This window comes from Plecotus auritus, assembly GCF_963455305.1.
Source record: "Plecotus auritus genome assembly, chromosome: 12".
Classification (NCBI taxonomy): Eukaryota; Metazoa; Chordata; class Mammalia; order Chiroptera; family Vespertilionidae; genus Plecotus; species Plecotus auritus.
Window position 1 is genome coordinate 29720594 of NC_137778.1, and position 20744 is coordinate 29741337.

General features: G+C 55.3%; 1 protein-coding gene across 5 annotated transcripts in view; it reads left to right on the forward strand.

Moving 5' to 3' along the window:
- The window catches only part of KCNN3 (potassium calcium-activated channel subfamily N member 3), a 135284-nt gene that overhangs the window by 35408 nt on the left and 79132 nt on the right, over positions 1-20744 (forward strand). For all 5 annotated transcript variants that reach the window (XM_080648152.1, XM_080648151.1, XM_080648153.1 and 2 more), the window contains exon 2: positions 5738-5833. In XM_080648152.1, coding sequence (XP_080504278.1) covers positions 5738-5833 — 96 coding nt within the window. The remainder of the gene's footprint in view (positions 1-5737; positions 5834-20744) is intronic.

The window sequence follows — 20744 nt, forward strand, 5'->3', positions numbered from 1 at the left end:
GAAGGGTGAAGCGGCTTATCCAAAGCCAGGCATTTTCCCGGAGGGCCCAGGGCCACACTCCAGAGCCGTCATGGTTACGAAGCATCTTGGTTCTTGGAACTTGTTTCTTCTCAGGCCTTCCGGAGATCCTTCCGAGGCCCCAGGCCCTGTCTCCCCTCCCACTGTGACAGCTTCCCCTGTGTCCCCTGCTCTCAAGTTGCGCAGTCTACGGATGCAGAGGGTCTGAGTGATTCCACTCTGGACCACGGTGACCAAGATAGGATTCTGGTGACTGACTTCTGGAAAGAGCCGGGCTGGGCAGTCACTCTGAGGATGCCATGGCTGTCCTCACACCAGGCCGTTGATGTTGAGAGGCTGAGGCTGAGGAAGAGATGAGCAGGAGGGCGAAGGTGCAGTGAGTGGCTGAGGAGGAGTGATCGTGAGAGCGGGGAAGAAGGCAGGGGCTTGACGCTGCTGTGGGAGCCCAGGTGGAGGCAGGAGCCCCCTCTCCACAGGGAACAGCAACCAGGATGGCGGTCTGAACTGCCAGGGGCCGAGGGGCTGGTTTTAATTTGCATAACATTAATTAGCAAGAGTGTCTAATTAGGACAACCATTACCAAGTCACAGTATTAAGCTGATGCCGAGTATCCATCAATTTTGGAGCCTCTCCATGAAATTGAAGGAAAAGCTGACCTCACCAAACAGAAAAGATTTCTAAATCCATTATTTCCCAATTGAATGCACAAAACGTAGCTCTTAATTCAGTAAATACTGACTTTCATGGAATCACCTTTTTCCCTTTCGGGGTTCCAGCCAGGGACAAAAATCATGAATGGACCACATACGTGCTCACACACACACTGTGGGGGTATCAGCGTGGTTGGGGAAGGCACCTGCACATGCTTTTCTCGGTTAAGATGCTATTTCACTTCTGTTCCGTGCCTCTCAGGACTCCGCCTGCAAGCACAGCTTTCTGTTCTTTTCAAATGTTCCAAGCAATAAAACACATTTAAGACTTCAGTGTCTCTGGGAAGATCTACCATAATCATTACAGTTCTGGCCAGTCTTTGGAAGCCACGGGCAGGCAGGAGAGCAATTTATACGGCTGGCTCAGAAGCCGGGAACACACTCCGTCATTCTGCACAGCTTCGGGGGAGGAAGGCCTGGGGCAGTCTGAGGGCCTCACTGCAGACACGGGGGGCCAGGGGGCACGGTGGGGTGTTGGTGGGGGTGTTGGTGTGCGCAGCATGGAACCGGGAGGCAGGCAGATCTGGAGTCATCCCAGCTTCATCAGTCCTGCCTTTGCCATTTGTTGGCACATCCTTGGACAAATTAATTTCTCGGAGCCTCGGTATCCTCCTCTGTAAAAGTGGATTGGTGATGCTCACCTTGCGTGGAAAGCCCAACGGTAGTTAGTTCTTTATCACAGATGTTGTCATCGATGAGAAATCACAGATCTGTGAAGGGCTGGCTGATGGCCTGGAGCAGAACAGGGACCACATGAATGGGGGTGTCTTAGGGTTCACCCTCCCACTCGGTGGCACCCCTGATGGCTTATAGCCAGCCTCCACTAGAATGATGGGAATTCACTATGTCACACAGAAGCTTAGTTTGTTTGAAGGAAGGGGAGAAGCGTGGTATATAGAAGAGAATCTGGCATAGAGCTAAAATCTGGGCTAGTTGTGTGACCTTGGAGAAGTCATTTTATTTATTTCTTTATTAGTAAAATGGAGACTGTGACCTCGTCTGTAGGGTGTGGACGGAAGTTCAATTGTGTAGTAGGCATTGCCTGGGACTTGGTACACAGTCAGGACTCAGTAAATGTTAGGTAAAAATAAAAGTACTATTACTAAGTAATTTCAGGAAGTACTTCTTTATTTTTAAAAAATATTTGTATTGATTTCAGACAGGAAGGGAGAGGGAGAGAGAGATAGAAACATCAATAATGAGAGGGAATCATTGATTGATTGCCTCCTGCATACCCCCTACTGGGTTTGACCCTTGACTGGAATCAAACCCAGGACCCTTCAGTCCGCAGGCCAATGCTCTATCCATTAAGCCAAACCAGCTAGGATGCAGGAAGCACTTATTAAACACCTACTGTATTCAAGCATCAGCGGTGATATGGTATCAGTGTGTTTCCTAGACTCTCCATCTCTCCCTGGTAGGAGCGTACAGACGTGTGCTGTGAGTCGAGCACCCTGCCTACCACTTTAGAGCATGGTACCGTATTTTCACCATTTTTTTTTTACATTAAAAGTAAAAAATTGAAAACTAATTGGAAATATACCATATATTCAGTTTTGGGGCCTGGGTTTTTTCACTTGATATTACATCCTGAACCTTTCCTCATGTCTTCAAATATTCTCTATAGAAATGCCTTTAGGTGGCTGCATAGTGTTCTGGCTATTCTCGAATTTACCTACCCACCCTACTATTTTTGGGCATTGAGGAATAAATGGCTTAAAAATGACTCTTATCTGTTGAGATAGAATTCCTAAGCATTCATGTGTATTAAGGGTTATTATTCTGTTGTTGAAAAGTTCTGAGCTGCAGGGGACAGGGGTTGACCAGTTGGCTGTAGGACTCCCTTCCAGCCCTGTCGGTCTCTTTTGGCCCTCGGATGGGAGTGAGTGGGGCAGAGCAGGTGCGCCAGGTGCCCCCAGGGCCTAGTGTATGGCAACTAATTAGCCAGCCCCGAGTCGCTGTCATCACCCAAGAACCATATCAATTTCAAGCTTCATTGGAGTTCAGGCAGCAAAGAAAAGATGGTAATTAAATATTTATCCAAAAAGAAAACATTTCTAGTTCAGCCAGAATTATTTGACATGTTTCCCAGCTATTAAGAATGGTTGGTGGTCTATTTTTATTGACATGTGATAGAGAATGCAAGGAAATCTGTAAAGTAGCAAGTGTGCGGCTGACCCACTGCACACCTCATCTCCCTACGGGGCTGGAGCTGGCCAAGGAGGTTGCACCATTCAAAACCATGGAGCAGGTAGGAGTTGCCTCTTACGTAAAGGCTTTCAGTTGTAGAACAAAAGGAAGAGGCTGAAAGGAAAGGAGACACCATCTGGCCCCCTTCACCTCTTCCTCTAAAAATGATAGAAATAGACTTGGATAATGATTTCAGTTCATTTCTGCCAAAAGAAATAAATTAGAGGTTGAAATGTGCGGCTGATCCCACACCCCTCCCCGGAGGCTTGATGCTCCCCAGACGCCTTCAGGCTCCTTTGAGAAGAAAGTTATGGTCACTCCTGACTCAGAAACGTTGTGAGCTATCCCCAGTTGCTTCTTGTAAGGAGTTCTGTCTCACCCTACAACAGCCCACGTGTCCCTGACCTCAATGTCCGATCTTTCAGTCCCATCCAGGCCTCTGGCTTGGGTCATGTGTCAGGCATCAAGTGGTGCTTTCGAAGACCAGAACCTTCTCCAGGACTGGAACTGTGGTCTGTTTTGCTTCGTGCCCATAATGGGAGCCGCACACCACCAGCCCCCGTACACGTGGGCTGAGTGATGACTGCAGGCTGCTCTTCATTAACTTGTGGACCATGGCAGCGGCTTATGTTTAGATCATTGTCTGGGCAGCGCACAATGGAGACCCTTCCCCAGAGCTGGACAAGCCCACACGGTGTAGGAAGTTAGCGTTCGTGTATAAGCCACATGGGTAGCTTCTGGTGGGCAGGGCCTCTCTGTAAATATCTTAGAGCATCTAGTACACTGTTGGGCATGTAGTAGTTGCTCAAGAAATGAGAATTGGTTGAAATGGTTATGAATGAAAGAAACAATGAATGAATGAACGACCTCCTTAGTTCTCCCTTGGGTTCCCAAGTGCTAGTTCTTGCCTGGCATAACGTGGGCCCCAGGAACTGTATCAGATAAATGACTGGTAGATGGACAGACACAAGGGAGGGTTGTTTTCATTCCGTCTCGGCCTGCAGAGGGCAGTGGGAGCGTGGGTTTGGGCGTGCCTCTGGTTGCCCTATTGGACAACACTACCCATCCCTGCAGCCCCCAGCCCCCTGTCACTCTGAAAGCTTTCTTAAAAAATTTTTTTTAAATTATTGATTTCAGAGCAGAAGGGAAAGGGAGAGAGAAAGAGAAATACAAACATCAATGATGAGAGAGAATCATTGATTGGCTGCCTCCTGCACGCCCCACACTGGGGATTGAGCCTGCAACCTGGGCATATGCACTGACCAGGAATTGAACCTTGATCTCCTGGTTCACAGGTCAATGCTCAACCCCTGAGCCACACCAGCCGGGCTCTCTGAAAGCTTTCTGAACAGTGATGTCTCCCTCTCTTGATCCCCCGCCCACCCCGGGTTTACTGGAGGTTTCACCAGGCAGTTAATCACATCCTACCTTTGAAATACCTTCCGTTATTGTCGTAAGCAGTCCTGGGGGACACTTCTCAGAGAGCATTTCTGCTGTTTCCCATTGGAGAGAGGGCCTGAGGGCTTGTGGGAGTGCTCCCCCGGGAGTCAGAGGCCTCGGCTGTGAACCCGGCACAAGCCTCTCTGAGCATTTGCCGGGGTGTCTGTTGAGTTGGGATAGAGGCCAGGGCTGTGGTGAGGATGGATGAGAACGGGTATGTGAAAGCACCTTGTAAACTGTAAGGTGCTCCATGAAATAGGGCGCTGCTCTGACCCCAGCCCTGGGAGCACAGGGGCTATTTCTTGTGTGGCGTCCATCTCTCGGACGCCAGGGCACCGGCCTCCCCCTGCTGCCTTTGCTCAGGCTGCGCTCCTGTCTTCCTTTGGGCTTGGAAGCCGTCTCTACTCCCAGGCTTTCAGACGCCCAGGAAGGCACAGAGTCGCCCTGCATTTGTAGAGGAAGCAAAGTAAATGACAGTGGTACTGGCCTTTACGCAGCCAGGCACTGGTCCAGCCCTTTACATGCACACGTCGTTCTTTTTCACAGCAGCCGCACGAGGTAGGTTATCCCCGCGAGGCTCACGCGGCAGCCGGGCAGCCTGAGGTCACTTAGCTAGTGGCTGTGACAGGGTTTGGACCAACGGGCTGTCCCCAGAGCTTGTGTTCCCAACCACGGGGGTCCTCTAAGCTCCCCTGGGGCTGGAAGGCTGCAGCGAAGGCCACGTAGCCAACCTCCTCCCCCATCCTCCGCAGGGAGGCCCCTCAGGGCCCTTCTCCTGCCCAGGACCCCTAGTTGTTCATGTGCTCAGCCCCCTTCTCTCTTCAGTTGCTCTTCTGCCACCCTTCCCTTCCTCCCTGCCCTTGACCTAAAACAGGAGATGAGAGCAGCTGCCAAGACATTCTAATTCATTCCTGAAAAAATCCTGCATGGTCAGAGATAGAAGGACCGCAGGAATCCTCTGGCTCAGGTTTGTGAAGAGAAAAGAGAGGACTAAGCTGGCACAGTGTTGATGCCCAAACCATATCACAGCAGCAGCAGCAGCAGCAAAAAAAAAAAAAAAAAATTATGTTCAAATGACTTATGAGCATGGAGGCAAAAATTCTAAACAACACATCAAACTGACTCTAGTCACATATAACAAAGGTAATACATCACACCCAAGCAGTGATCATCCAGGGAGACAGCCATGATTTAACCCTTGAGAACAGAGGACGGGCTGGGAGCAGCTGCTGAGATGGAGCGGCTCAGGGCCCAGCCTAAGGCAGTTTCTGGTGACAGTCTCTCCTCTGCCCCCAGGGCTCCCGCTTTACATGGCCTCGGAGTAAAACGAGCCGCCCCATTCCTGGCCCTCGGTAATTCTCTCTCTGTTTCTCCTGCAGGATTCCATGTTTTCGTTGGCCCTGAAATGCCTTATCAGTCTGTCCACCATCATCCTCTTGGGTTTGATCATCGCCTATCACACACGTGAAGTCCAGGTAGGTGCCCTGGGCCCTTACCCGTCAGGCAGTGGCCATTTCTTTGGGCAGGCTGAGCCTGTCCTCACCCCAAGTTCACCCCCTAAGCAGCTACTCGGGTGATGTCATAAGACGGTGTCCAAAATCGTGGCTCTTCTGTTGGTTTGGACCCTCACGGCAGAGGGGACTGTGAGGCTGTCCTGTGGCTTTAGAACAACGGCGACATCATCTTCATTGGGGGATCCCAGAGGCAAACGTGGCTCTGATTTAGGGGGCCGTCTGCTCGGAACACTCATTTAGTACCACTGCACTGTTGGGACATGTGAGCCTCTCTTCATCTGAGAACCCTATGCGTTGCTTTGACTTTTCACTCTCGCTGGATCCTTTCTGAACTTGAGTCACAGAATCCCCCCCAGGGAGACAGACCTGTCTCGTGACCTCCTACACACCACACACACACACACACACACACACACACACACACGCACGCACGCACACTGCCCCGAATACCACCAGGAACCTGCATTTCCATGTGCTGTAGACTTTACCCTGTCCAGGTTGGTGCCCAGGAGTGACTTGGCACCCAGAGAAATATTGGCCGGGCCCCTGGGGTACACTTCCAGTTGGGAACATTGTTCGCCCTGGGCTGGAGAGGGCAGGCAGGAGCGAGCAGATCTGTGACATCTTCTGTGACAGTGGGTCTCCCCGCTCACGGCCCTTCAGGATGACCTGCTCTGCGGGACCTGGGCATCCAGATGTTCTTGGTCCCACATGTGAATCTGGGTGTAACCCCGGTCCTTCGGCTGGAGGAGCACAGATAGATCCACCTCTGGGCAGCAGCAAGAGATTGACAAAGACCAGAACTCAGAGTCAGAACATCTGGGGTCAGGGCTCAGCCATGATCTCTTCTCACGGTGTGTGTGGCCAGCCCTGTGACCTTTCTGGGTTGGAACAGGTGAATCTTTCTTCGCCTGGAACACGAGGGTTCGAGTCTGCCTTTTACAGGTTGCGTGCGGATGGAGTGAGGAGCGTGTGTGAGAATGCTCAGCAACCCAAGTAACCTTTTGTTGCTCATCGTGGTCGGGCCGATGGGCTGCACAGGCAGATGTGGGTGTGAGCGCCTCCCCCCAGGGAGCAGGGCTGCTTTCCTGCTGAACGTAGGGGGCTGCTGTGGCTGGCCTGGGCGCAGAGGCCTCGGCGCCAGCCCCCCTGGGCAGGGCTCCAGGCTGTCGCTGACCAGATGCCCCTGATCCAGAGGCTGGGACTGTTTTGTCTCTGGAGGTCACAGGTGCTCAGAGCGATGCTATGTTCTGTGGGCTGACGGTCTCAGATGCCACCAAGCAGCTTCCTTCATGGAGCCTGAAGAGGACCAAGCGTGTGGCCTTTAACCCAGACCATTGTCCAGCCAGCCCCAGGAAGGAGCCGGGAGTGTAGGCAGGAGGGACAGAGGCAGGAACCGAGGAGAACCAGGAGTCAGGCTGGGCTTCCCCAAACCAGCCACGGAGCTGGGAGCCCCTCAGCCCCTCTCAGCCCCCATGCCCTCATCTGCAGGGAGTCTGTCTTACCATAGGCCACCCTGACCTGTGTGGGAGGTGTCACACAGACCAAAGAAAATGGCAGAATCGCAAAGACCAGCTAACCATGCAGCTTGAGGGCGGGGGAAGGAGAGCAGTTCCCAGCCACAGCCCCACACTATGGTCCCTGAGCCTGACGGCTTCCTCTCCACTCCAGGCTTGGGATTGGAAGGGCCGGGTGTCCCTCCCTGACTCTCTCAGGGTCCTTGTTCCCAGTTCAGGGTCTGCAGCTTAGCTCTCAGCCCCGATCTGGCCCAACGGCAGCTGTGACCTCCGCTGTGGCCTGTGGCAGGGCCATGTGGTGACAGGCCAGCACCTAGCTGGGCACCCTTGGTCCCGCCCTCCACTCACGGCCAATCTTTGCTTTGTCCTAACATTGGGCAGTAGAAGATGCTATTTCAGGCGTTCACCTTGGCCTGGCACTCACAGTTGGGAGAAGCAAAGTGGGACCAGTGGCTGGGACTCCTGGCTCAGACGCTTCAGCCTGAATGACCGGAGTCCAGTAACAACTTCTCTCGGCCGCAGGGGCCTCCTCTGAAGTGGGGGAGCCCTATCGCCCACTTTGCTGATCCCTGAAGAGCCTTGGTAACAGCAGACAGTACAGAGAGGACTTTCACGAAATGAAAACTTCAGTCCCTTCTCTGCCCCACTGCTCCCAGCTGGGCCTGCTCATGTGCAAGCTGGGCCCACCAGATGGTCACCGTCACGTCTGCCTGGTGCTGGCGGGGGGCTGGGCTTGCTCTCCATGCTGGCCCAAGCCTGCCTGCACTCAGCTCCGTTGCCCAGTCCCACATCTGACGTGCCCCATGGTCTCATGGGAAGTCTCCAGTCTGTGGCTCCCTCTGGGCCTCTGACCTTCCAGTCAAGTTCTTTCTGGAGGGAAATGGGAGAGGTTTGGGCCCAGGTTGTCCTGGGGGCTGTGGTGGGGGCAGGGAGGGCTTGCTCCTGCACCTACACCCACTGTATGCACCTCACCCGGCTCTCCTGTAAGTTTTTGTTCCGTCCTTTTCTCCCCCACCTCGGGGACTAGGATGCCATCAATCTTTTCATTTCTCGGGACTCACAGTGTCTGACAAACAGCTGGTGTGTGCAGCGCATGTGTTGCATGAAAGGGTCCTGGGTTCAAGGTACCTGGTCTTAAAAGCAATGTAGACCATTATTTAGCGCTGTGGTCTTGGGCCTCAGTTTCCTCATCTGTTCATTGGGGCTCCTAAGCCCCCCAGTTCTGTAATTCTCTGGTTGAGGTGTGGTGTGCGGCCAGCGGGAGACCTGCTTCCGGAAAGAGGGCGGACTGCCGGCTCTTATCCAGAGCGGAGCCCCTGGAAAGCCCCTTCCGTGGGGAACGGCCCGCTGCTGCTCCTCTGGTGTGAGGCGGGCGGGCAGGGTGTGCTCACTGCCTCGTGGGTGCTGGCGGGGGCTGTGCTAAGGATCTGCTCGGCACTTCGCTCATCCTTACCAGTTGCTGGTCACTTGGCTAAATTTTAGCAGGGACCGGATGACCGTCTCTTCACCTCCCCCAACTCTGACCCAGATGCTCACCTCCAGCCCCAGGCCTTGGCCCTGCGCACAGATGCTGGGGCACCGTCTAGAACAGTATTCCTCTTTGTTAGTTTGGACAACTTGTGTGTTTTTGAGGGAGAAAAATTCTGAAACAGTACCGGGTAACTCCCAACCAAACTCTGGCTTTAAGTCGGAGAACCTCGGCTTGGCAGGCTCTCAGAGGGGACGGGGGGTGCCCCTCCCCATGCATTGTGAACCCCTCTGCCTCTGTGGGCCTGCCCACGACAGGGAGTCACTGTCTCTTGGGGGAGGCTGTCCCTGGGTGGGTAGCAGGAGGTTTTAGGAGATCTGCCCTCCCACTCAGAGGAACGGGTTCTCTGGAGCATCCAGCCGGCTCTGGAACAGGGAAAAGGGGCGCCCAAAGGTGGCCGGGGGCTCTGCTCAGTCTCCTCTTGTCTCACTGGGGTGGGGCATGGAGCACGCAGCATGGAGCTTCCAAAGGCTCAGGCATCTGTTATTCTCCTGCCAGTGTGTCCTGGAAAGAAATGAAAACACACACACACACACACACACACACACACACACACATGCATTTTTAATTTTTAAAATTGATTTCAGAGAGGAAGGGAGAGGGAGAGAGAGATAGAAACATGAATGGTGAGAGAGAATCATTGATCGGCTGCCTCCTGTGCGCCCCACACTGGGGATCAAGCCCGCAACCCGGGCATGTGCCCTGATCAGGAATTGAACCGTGACCTCCTGGTTCATAGGTTGATTGATGCTCAGCCATTGAGCCACGCCAGTCAGGCAATAAGGCATTTTTTAAAAATTTACCAAGACGTGGAAAACCTTACTCTCTCTTGGAGAGCCCATTTATTCCTGTGGTTTGGCGATCACCAACTCCCAGATGGGCAGTGGCAGCCTCCCAGGCGGCAGGCTCACGTTTTCGATGCCGTTGGCACATCCCTGGCTCAACTCGTAAAACACGGAACTCTTTTTGCTCCCCAGTATCCTCCCTCCCCCTACTCTGAGTACCCTTCTGGCTCGTTCATTCAATGTCTACTTATGGGGCAGGAGCCGGTTCTCGGTGTTAGAAACCCTGACAGCACTTTGCTTCTCCAAGGAGCTGTCAACCTGCTGTGACTCTCTGGCTCTGATGATGCCTCTGGTGCCACCCTGGAGGGCAGGATAGCAGGTGGCTGAGACCATGGACTTTAGAGGGGTCTGGCTTGGGTTCAAATCCAGCTCGTTGACACATTGTAGTGTGTTATGGCGTGACCTTTAGCGAGTTTCTGAATCCCTCTTAGTCTATTTCCTTCCTGCAAAATGGGACTAATAATAGTACCCATCACAAAGGGTTGTTGTGCAGATCAGATGAGATAATATACGCAAAGCACCTTCGCTTAGATGAGGCCGTGTTTGCCTGGCAAGCAGGGCGGGAGGGGTATCCCGGCAGAAGTCTTGAGATAAACAACAGCCCTGGGGCAGGAGCTGTGGCAGGCTTTGGGGGCACCTCTGGGACCAGGTCCTGAGCAGGGGTGCCGGAGACTTCAGAAGTCACTCACACCCTACCTCTGCCTTTGGAAGCTGCTGGCCCTAGACCTTGATTCACGGTGACCCAGGCTAGTCAGGGCCATGATGGGCGGTGTCTGTGTTTGGGAGACTGAGAGGAGTGGAGAGAGAACAGAAGGGAGGTGTGTTTGTCCTCAGGGGAGGTGCCGCCGCCTAAACCTCGCGAGGCTGGGGTCTCCACCCTTGTCGGCCGCTGGTAGACATTTCCTAAGCTTGTCTCTGGCTGGTTGGCTGATGAATTTGAATCGCCTTCACTGGGTCAAAGATGGGCCAATGGCCAAGGCCTTCTTTGTGAGCTGAACAGATTGGGACCCCTGAGATCTGGAGACCTCCAGGCAGACGGCCCCGCCAGCCTGCTTGGTCTGAGGACACCAGCCCCTTCACCCAGGCACGCTGCCCAGAGGTGAGGAGGGAGCTCCAGGCACCTAGGGGTGTAGAGATTGACAGGAAAATTCCAGATGGCGGCCGCCTCTGCCAAGCTCCTGTCCATCTCCTGCTCCATCCACTCTAACGAACGCTCCCTGGACAGATCTCCGCAAACGCAGGAGGCTGGAAACGGGGAGTGTGTTCCAGGGAACAGTGCCCGGGGGACCACTGTGCATCGGCTGAGGGCACCTCTCACCCTCCTACCAGCCCGCCTGCACCTGGCGAGGCTGGAAAGAAAGGAGGAAGGAGGGGGGGGGAGGAGCTGCTCAGCCTTGGCTGCAGCCCCCACCTTGACCCTGAACACCTGGAGTCCTTGTCAGATGACCCTTCACAGGTTTTCTGAGCAGATGCACGTTAGCAACTGCTCAGTGGTGATGCCGCCTCCTTACCTTGTCTGGTGCTTCGTATGTTCTGGAGGGTTTTCACATATGTTATCAGACCTTTCTGCTGCCTGATGTCGCCTCCCAGACCTTCAGGTTTCGGCATAGATATTTCCTCCTCGTGGAGCTGTTCCGGGTACCCCACTCCCTGAGCAAAGCGCCCTTGGCACTGCCCCTGACCCTGCATGTCTTGTGTGGGACTGCCTGGCCCGCCCCTGGGCCATGACCATGGTGGGGACCGCGGGAGAGAAAACCTTGCACACAGCAGGTACTCAGTAGGTGGGAACAAATGAATAGATGACGAACCTGGGACAGGCAGGCGCGTTTACCCTCCCCTCGTCACAGGGGAGACAGCTGAGCTGTGGCTGACTCGTCTGGAGGCCCTGGCTTCCGGCCTGAGCTCTTGCCTCATAAGGGCTCTCGGGTCTCGGTGGGCTGTCCCTGCGAGCTGGCCATGCCCGGCGTGGCCCTCCCCACCACCGCCTCGTCCCCTCTCGTCGGCCAGCCTCAGCCCAGCACCTCTTCACTCGTGGATCTGCTGCTGGCCGGGGATGGCCGTGGATGGCCGAGGATGGCCAAAGATGACCGAGGATGGCCGAGGATGGCCGTGGATGGCCGAGGATGGCCGTGGATGGCCGAGGATGGCCGTGGATGGCCGTGGATGGCCGAGGATGGCCGAGGATGGCCGTGGATGGCCGTGGATGGCCGAGGATGGCCGTGGATGGCCGTGGATGGTCGAGGATGGCCGTGGATGGCCGTGGATGGCCGAGGATGGCCATGGATGGCCGAGGATGGCCGTGGATGGCCGAGGATGGCCGTGGATGGCCGTGGTTACCACGCCAGCCTGGCAGTCTCTGGGTGACATTTTGGTCTTATTTGCTAAATATTTAAACATGTGGGTTTAACGCTTTCTGCCTCAAAGAGGGCTCCTCCCCCCCCCCCCCCCCCCCGTGCCCTTCCTTGTAGGTGTGACAGCTCCTGTGCTGTCACCGGGCCTCTAGGCCTCGCGCCCGGAGCTGTGGGCCTGCGTGCAGGTGGTGGCGACGCCGGGCTTCTCCGCGGCCTGTAGTGGCTTTCTGTTCGTCGCTTGGAAATGGCATCCTGTGCCATGCTCCTCCACAGGCCGTGTGCAGTGTCTGATAACAGGTGTGAACACCGCCGCCCCGCGTGGTCAGACTCGCCGGCCAGGGGGGCCAGGCCTGGCCCCACTCTCCTCCCCGGAGGCTCAGGGGTCAGCCGGCTGCGGCTTTACTGGCTTCCAGGCAAATGGGTGCGGCCAAGTCCCCTGGAAGCTTCCTTGGCTCCAGGAGTCCAGGGTGTTCTAGGTGTCCTCTGGCCCTGGGAGGAGTCAGTGTTTGTGAATGGGAAGTAGGTGTCTCCTCACTTCCCACTCTCCTCCCCTGAGGCTCAGAGTGGCCCTGGGCGGTGGAATCCACACACCCCTCCCCCTCCCCGTGTGTTGCCTTGGAAACCACACACTGCCCTCGCCCTGGGCCCCGTGAAGTGAGGGGGTGGCACACCTCTCAAGAAGTTTCTGCTCTAATTCGGGGACACGAGAAATCCCCCTCCCGGCACGGGCAGCTGAGTGAATGAACAGGCTCTGCGTGAATGCCTGTCCTGCCCGTGGGCAGAAGCCTCTGCCACCTCCCCCTGGTACGAGGGGCCTGTGGCTGGTCCGTCCGGGATACCAGTCACCGTGTGAGCTTGGACGAACTTCTCTCTCCACCTCAGTTTTGTCATCTGTAAAGTGGGCAGTTTGGACCAGATTCTCTCAGGGGCCTCTGATTGTGTCCAGGACCCCTCGTCTGAAGGATGCTCAATGATAAGGAGGGAAAAATGGAGGGAGAGTCACTGTGAATATTTTGTGCTAACAATGACCAATACAGTTTGTATTCAGGAAGCCCTTATGGCGGGGGAGGGGCTGTCCAAGCAACCTTGTTCCTTCTCCTAACTGCCTGGCCTCTCTGTCCAGTAAGGGAGCGGGCTGTCCCCTGGATTTCACCTTGAACTTGAAACAGTAAATAATCAAAAAGAGAGTTCTTAGGTTCCAACCTCTTAAAGTTTAAAGAGGTGACTTTTCTTTAAAGACTCTTGTCACTATAAGCTGGTCTGGCATCTTAAAGCTTTTAGGATAATTAAAGTCAGTGTCCGAGTGCCCTTCCTCCGTGCTGAGTTCCAACCTCCTTCCCTGAATACAGACTCCCAAAGTCTCTGGGGAACAAGTGTCACCTTAGCAGAATATTCTGTCTCCCTGAGCGTGCCGGCGTAGACGGCGTCCCTTTTTCTGTCAATCCATCCTATTTTGAATTGTTGTTGTTACTCTTTGTAAATGGTGCTCTTGTCCCCAGGGCAGCAGATGAGGTGGGCATCAGAATCATCTGTGATGTCGGCCGCAGGCTAGCGAGCCCACTGCTGGGGAGGTGTGTTTTGAATGCCCCGCGGGGGTTCCGGGGCACCTGATGAAGAAACACCGGGCTCCCTGATAAGCCCCGGGAGGGCCCCTCTTAGCCATCTTCATGGCCACCCCGGCTGAGCCAATAAGGGGCTTGTACATACGTCGTGGGAGCTCAGTGATTCCAAATCTGGGCTCCAGATAAGTGGCTCCCTGAGGTTCTGGGAAGTCGGAAGGCACTGTTAATTGTTAGTGTTGGAGGATTCTTCACCATTATTATTGCACTGTGCCACCAAGAACATTTTGATAGTTCTAGTCTGTTCGATAGGAATCTGGTAAAATGCCATTTTCCTGTGTTTAAGAGAAAAGGGAGCAAAATCACCACTGCTCAACATCTCCCAAGCCCAATCACTGGAAAAGATACGGATGTTTATCTTTGAAGTAAAAAATTCACTGCAATTCAGAGTTCCATTTCCTCTGAGCACATCCCTGATACAGACCTGTCTGGTGGTGGGATGGACACTGGGGTTGTGATCAGTAGACTTGGGGCCACGTTGTGACTTTGTCATTAAATGTTTTTTTAAATTGTGGTAAAATAGACGTAAGATGACATTTACCGTGTTAACCATTTCTTAAGTATACGATTCAGTGGGAGCAAGTACACCCTCTCTGCGGTGGAGTCATCACCACCGTCCGTCCCAGAATGGACTTGGTCATTTCTTAGGTGACCTGTCATGGGATGGCTATTGGGTGTGGGGGCCCACTGAGGCCCATGATGGACTTTCTTCATACTAATCTCCTGTCAGCGGACCCCACTGCTCAGCCCCGGAACTCACCTGTACCCCCTCCTGGTACTCTCCCATCAGGCCTGGCTTCTGATTCCAACTGTGGATTTGGAGAATGGCTTTATGAGCCATTTGTCGATCTCTTTACTTTATGGCCTCACCGAGTCCTCACAGCCGTCCTGTGAGGTGGATTCTGCGACGTGGCCGAGGTCACATGGCCGGCGAGAGGCAGAGCTGGACTCAGGCCAGGCCCACGGTTTCCAAGCCCATGAGGCTTCGCTGCTTTGGGGATAGAGTTCCATCCCCAAACCGTCTCTCCTACCTCCATTCCTGCCGTCCCTGAGCACCCCTGGAAGTTGGGCTGAGCCCCGGGGACGCCCTTCAAAACAGGGCGGGAAGGGTGAAGATGACGGAGCGAGGGCTGAAGAGCCACCGAGACCTTGTCCGTCCAACCCCAGCACCTGTGCCTTCCTCCCAGCCACACCTCCTGACGAGACCGCAGCCTGTGCTCTGCCCGCTGAAGGCTCCTCTGCCCGTTAGAAAGCCCCTTCTTATCCTGGTCTCCCTGCTGTCCCCCATTGGGCCCAGGTCTGGCCCCAGCGGGGGGCCCAGCACTGTCAGGAGCTGGGGTTGCCGTCTCAGGGTAGCAGCTCAAGCCATCAGCACTGGACACGGCTCTGGTTCCCCTGCCTTCGCCCCTGATCCTTGCTGGGCTGGTCTCCTATGAGCCCTGGCTGCCTGGCTGGCCCCACGCTGTCTTTTTCTTTCTCCTCCTGCTCTCGGTAGGGCTGGCTCACTCACTGCTCGCCTGGAGCCACATGTCCCTGCCAGTAACCTGGCCCTCAGGACCACACCTGACTCCACCTGCAACCAAGGCTGTCTGACCTGCTCCCCTCAGACACTGAGCTTTGGGCTGCAGGTGGCCTGGGCCGGCCAGACCTTGGCAGCCCCCTGTGTCTCCCCACCTTCATTTCCTCCTTTTTCTGACTGTCCCTGTGGTGAGGGGCCAGCAATCTCACACTCAAGTCTCCCCAGATGAAACACCCCAAGTTCCCTGGCATCATTAGGAGCCCTGTCTCCGCCCTGGCCCCACTGCTCTACCAGGGAGGTGAGGGGGTCCGTACGGAGGGCCACCTCCCTGCTGTTTCATTCCCTCCCTGCAGCCGAAGCCAGCAGGTGCCCCCGGCTGGCACAGCAGCCTGTTAGTTGACATTGATCAGATGTTTACTAAACCCTCTGCATTCTTCCCAGAGCTGCTGAGCCACGGGCCCCGCCCATCTCCCACCCTTGCTTGTAAGCTGGCGTTTTCGGGCAAGAGCTGCCCCTTCCCTTCGTCTCTGTTGGTTTCCCCGCATCCATTTCAGCCCTTCGTTCCGTCTGTCGGGTTTTTTAGCCTCTCACTCAGCAACACGTGTCTGGGCCTCCAGCTTCCTGTCCTCCCACACTGGGTGGGTCTGAGGATGACAGCTCCATCCAAAGCCTCACTCCAGATGCGGAACCAGAAAGAGAATCTGGGAAGTCAACTTCCTTTTGCTGGATGAGAGACAGGAGGGATGGAGGAAGGAAATTCAAAGATTTGCAAGTCTTTCTCATTCTAAACACGTTGTGGCCTCCCCTGGGACTGTGGTTACACGCTCCCTCCCTCCCTCCCTCCCACGCTCTGGCGCAGTTCAGAACAGAGGGACCCCATCTCTGCGCTGCACCCTGTCTGTGGAAAGGAAGGGTGAAGTGGGCGCTTGCCCACCCGGCAGAGCTGGGCTGTCGCAACATTGCTCCGACAGGCTGTGTCTTAGGAGAGTGTTGCTGCGTGGCCACGTGTCCCTGTGGCTTCAGCATTCCCAGAGCCACTCTCAGCCACTGCTGGCGGTGGCTGTGACTGCTGACCTGTGGCACCACGGACCACGCCCACAAACCAGAGGTCAGTGACAAGTCACCATGGAGCTGTCCATCAGGTGCAGAGCAACCGGACCTCTGAGCTCAGTAACACGAGGCAGGCCCCTGACGCGTCTTCTGTGTTAGTGACCCCAGGCCCTGCCCCTCACTCACCTCACTTCCCTCATTTGTGCAACCTGGGTAGGGAGCTGAGTGCTCCCCAAGGCTCCTCCGGGCTCTCTCTCCGGTGCCTCTTGCTAGAATGTGTTGGAAACCTTATTGATTTGAGAGCAAAGAGAAATGACCACCACTGGGTGTGTGTGTGGAATGGGGGTGGGGGTGAGGTGGGCAGGGTGATATTTGTCTTCCTGCTGCTGTTAGAAATAACCACTGTTGTCCACCTCCCCTGAGGACTGGACAAAAGGTGATTCTTTCATTGGACACAGAGCTATTGAAGGTCTGTTCGGAGCCAGGCACCTCGGGGTTGGCGAGGTCCCTGCCCCAAACGGGCCTGTGATCTAACGGGGAGATAAGCACTCAGGCTCCGCCGCGGCTGCCAAGTGCTGAGCTGAGCTGTGGAGCAGGGGTGCGGCTGGCACAGGGAAGAGCTTCCCTTGGGTGGGAACAAGGCCCTGCCACGCAGGCGCTTGGAGATGGGCCCTGGCGGCTGGGCAGAGCTCTCGAAGGTGCAGGCAGGGTGAGGGTGCTTCAGGGGAAGGGATCTGCTGGAGCAGATGGTGGGGGGGCGGTGCCGGGGAAGCGCAGAGCTTCTGGGGGGTGGGAGGGACACAGTTGGCCATACAGACGTTGATGAGAAGCGAGAATGAAAAGGGAGGCCGGGGTCAGGTCCTGGCCCGTTGGAGCCGAAGGGATCAGGGGTCCATGTCTCTAGCAGTAGCTGCGTAACTGTCAGGAGGGGCTCAGGGATGGCAATCTGATGGGGGACAGGGAAGTCCGGGGGCTGAACCCCAAGTCGTGTTGGTAAAGCGTTTTACGTAGGATTGAGGAGACATCACTAGTCAATAGTAAGACCAAGCGGTGGGCCGGGTGGGGAGAGTGGTGGAGGTGATGGCGGAGGCCCACCCCCTCCCCAATTTGGGCGCCGGGGTTGACTTTAAAGCCCAGGGTCGGTTGGGCTGGAAGAAATGTTGAGAAAAGCTCCCTCCTCAGGGGGTCTTTAGTGGTAGGAATGACAGCCGCCTGGTGCACCCTCGTTCCAGAGTGAGAGGACGGAGCCCAGACTGTTTGGCTCAGTGGATAGAGCGTCAGCCTGTGGAATGAAGGGTCCTGGGTTTGATTCTGGTCAAGGGCACGGGCCTCGGTTGCAGGCTTGATCCCTGGTCGGGGCACATGGGGGCGGCAACCCATCAATGTTTCTCTCTGTCTCTCCCCCTCCTTCTGCTCTCTCTGAAAACACCATGGAGAAAATATCCTCAGGTGAGGATTAACCACAACAGCAAACAGGGAGAGGAATGAGAAAGCTCCCCTCCCGGCCCCAGCCGCTGAGCTCTGTGAGCTCATGGATGGAACAGGAGCCACCGGGACCGGGGCCTGCAAGGAGCCCAGCTTGTCTTGCTCCGTCGGATCTTTCTAGATGGTTAGCAGGGAGCTGCCCTGAGCCTTCATGAGAACCTCATGATTTTACAATGTTGATCTTTTCTTATTGTTCCCAAACGCAGCCTCCCCACCCCCAAAAAATACTCCGTTCCCAAGCGGTCAGGGGGGCCGAGCCCCCCCCAAGTAGGGCGTGTGGTTCTTCCTGGGCCTGCAGCATGCCCCCTGCAGGTTTGGGGAGGGGGCTGGCAGGCTGGGCCCCTGTCCCCAAGGCTTGGCTGCTGCCTGAGGGAGCAGTGATGTCACCCAAGACGGGAGGGGGCTTCTCAGCGTGGAGTGGGCTTGACAGGTGCAAGTGCAGGGGAGGTAGATGAGCTGCCCGCGGCGTGTACAGAAGCAGCTGACGTCGCACAGGAAGCATCCGCCGGTGGCTCATGCTGCCGCTGGCTCCAGCAGGACAGCTTCCCAGCAGCTGCCCCGAGACCGTTCTCGCTCCTCTGGGCCTCTTTTCAGCATCACCTGACCCTGCTTGTTCCCACCTGGCTCTCCTTTCTGGCTCGCTTCAATCTTTCCTCTCTTTCATATCTGGACCCGTGGTGTCTGTTGCCGGGGGCTGGCTCCGTGTGTGCGGCTTTCAAGCCGAAAAGAGTTTTATCGCCGATACTGCCTGGCTCTGGAAAAAGAGAAAGAGGAGGACAATGAGGGACAGGACCTCTTGTAGCAGAGAACATTCTGATCTGGATGAGTCTGCGGGATAAATTTAGTCCCCAGGGCTGGTGCAATATTCTAATTTGGTGGGAGTCCTCGGGCACCCGTGGTGGGCAGTGGACATGTCTTCCTGCCCCTGCCTGTCCACTTCAGGGCCGCAGGAAACCCAAGGTTTACGACCATGATGCAGAAGTGCCGTCTCGGCAACCCTGAGCGGACACAAGATTTATTCATCTGGCATCCAATTTCCTTCCAGTCCCTTTCTAGCTGTTTGCAGTTCTGGAAGCTTCTACATTTTTATGGCTGGCACATTGCAAGGTGGAAATCCAGATGAATAGGCTGTGCTAGCCGTGTTCTCCTGTTCTTAGGATTAAGTCAGTGGGAACTGAAATATTAACTGGGAGTTTCTGAGAAGAAAGTGAAATATGGTACAGAGTGGAGCATTTTATTATTATTTTTTAAAAAGTATATTTTTATTGATTTCAGAGAGGGAGAGAGAGATAGAAACATCAACGATGCGAGAGAATTACTGATCGGCTGCCTTCTACACGCCCCCCTGCTGGGGGTCGAGCCCACAAACTGGGCATGTGCCCTGACTGGGATCCACCTGGGACCTCCTGGTTCCTAGGTCAACGCTCAACCACTGAGCCACACCAGCTGGGCCAGAGGGGAGCATTTGAGATTCAGAGTCAAGCGTTTGAATCCAGGTCTGCTGCTGACAGGTGACTCAGGCAAATCACGGAACGCCCCTGAGACGTCTCCCCTGTGCAATGGGATCCAGTGGCCACACAGGAGCTCTGAGAACATCAGCTGAGGGAGCTGGTGAAGGGCCCACGAGAGCCTGGCACCACAGGGGCTTGGTCATATTTAACCTAGGACCCCCCTTGCCAGGCTGATCACATCGCCAACCCAAGCCCTGCGCGCATGGCACGGTGCTCCAGCTCTTACCTGCTGGAGGCAGCCGTCGGACACCTGTAGCCCCGTTAGATGACGTTTCTGAGGCCCTTGTTGACCATTCCCACGGTCCTTTCTCAGCTGGTGGTCAGGAATACTCCCTGGGGGCCTCCCTTCCCACCCTTCCCCCCGCCCCCTGCCCACCGCCCCATTTCCTGTTGTTTCTCACCAACAGTCAGGAAGCAGAAACACGGTGCGTGCCACGTTAATGGGCATCACAGGGCCCTAGGGAGCCTGCTGCCCTGCTCAGGAAGGACTGGCTGCTTCCTACCAGCTCGGGCGCAGGTCACGAAACCAGGCTTATTGCTGGCGCATGAGGCCTGGGGCCACTCAGCCGCCTCAGGAGCCAGGAGTGGATCTGGGATGGTGGGCAGAGAGTGGGCAGGTGCGCGGACCACAGCTGGCAGCTCCCTGACAGGAGGGTGATGCTGAAAATAATAATAGCAGCAAAGCACTAGGAACTGTGCTACATGGTTCACAGAATTTATCTCATGCAATCTTCACGCTCTCCCCGATTTATTCCCATCCGTCCTGTATTCATTTCCTGTTGCTGCTGTAACAATTTACCACCGACTTAGTGGCTTCCAACAACACAAATTTATTATCTTTCAGTTCTGGAGGCCAGAAGTCCAAAATTAGTGTGTTTATTTAAAAAATATATTTTTATTGATTTCAGAGAGGAAGGGAGAGGAAGAGAGAGATAGAAACATCAATGATGAGAGAGAACCATTGATTGGCTGCCTCCTGCACCCCCCCCCCCCCACCACCACTGGGGATGGAGCCCGCAACCTGGGCATGTGCCCCGACCGGGAATCGAATCGTGACCGCCTGGCTTATAGGTTGACGCTCAACCCCTGAGCCACACCAGCCGGGCTAAAATGAGTCTTACTAAGCCAAAATCAAGGTGTCAGCGGAGCTGCATTCCTTTCGGGAGGCTCTAGGGGAGAATGGAGATCCTTGCCTTCTCGCTTTTAGAAGCTGTCTGCTCTTCCAGCTGCAAAGCCCGCAGCAGCCAGCTAGCCAAGCCTTTCTCGCTTCGCTTCCCTCTCGCACGGACCCCTCTTGCCTCCTCTTCCACAGGGAGGAGCCCACGTGATTGCTCTGTGCCTCCCGATAACCCGGGATCATTTCCCTGGGAAAGCCGGCTGATTCGACACTGCAATTCCATCTGCATCCTTCATTCCTCGTGGTCACATGACGTAACCTAGTCACAGG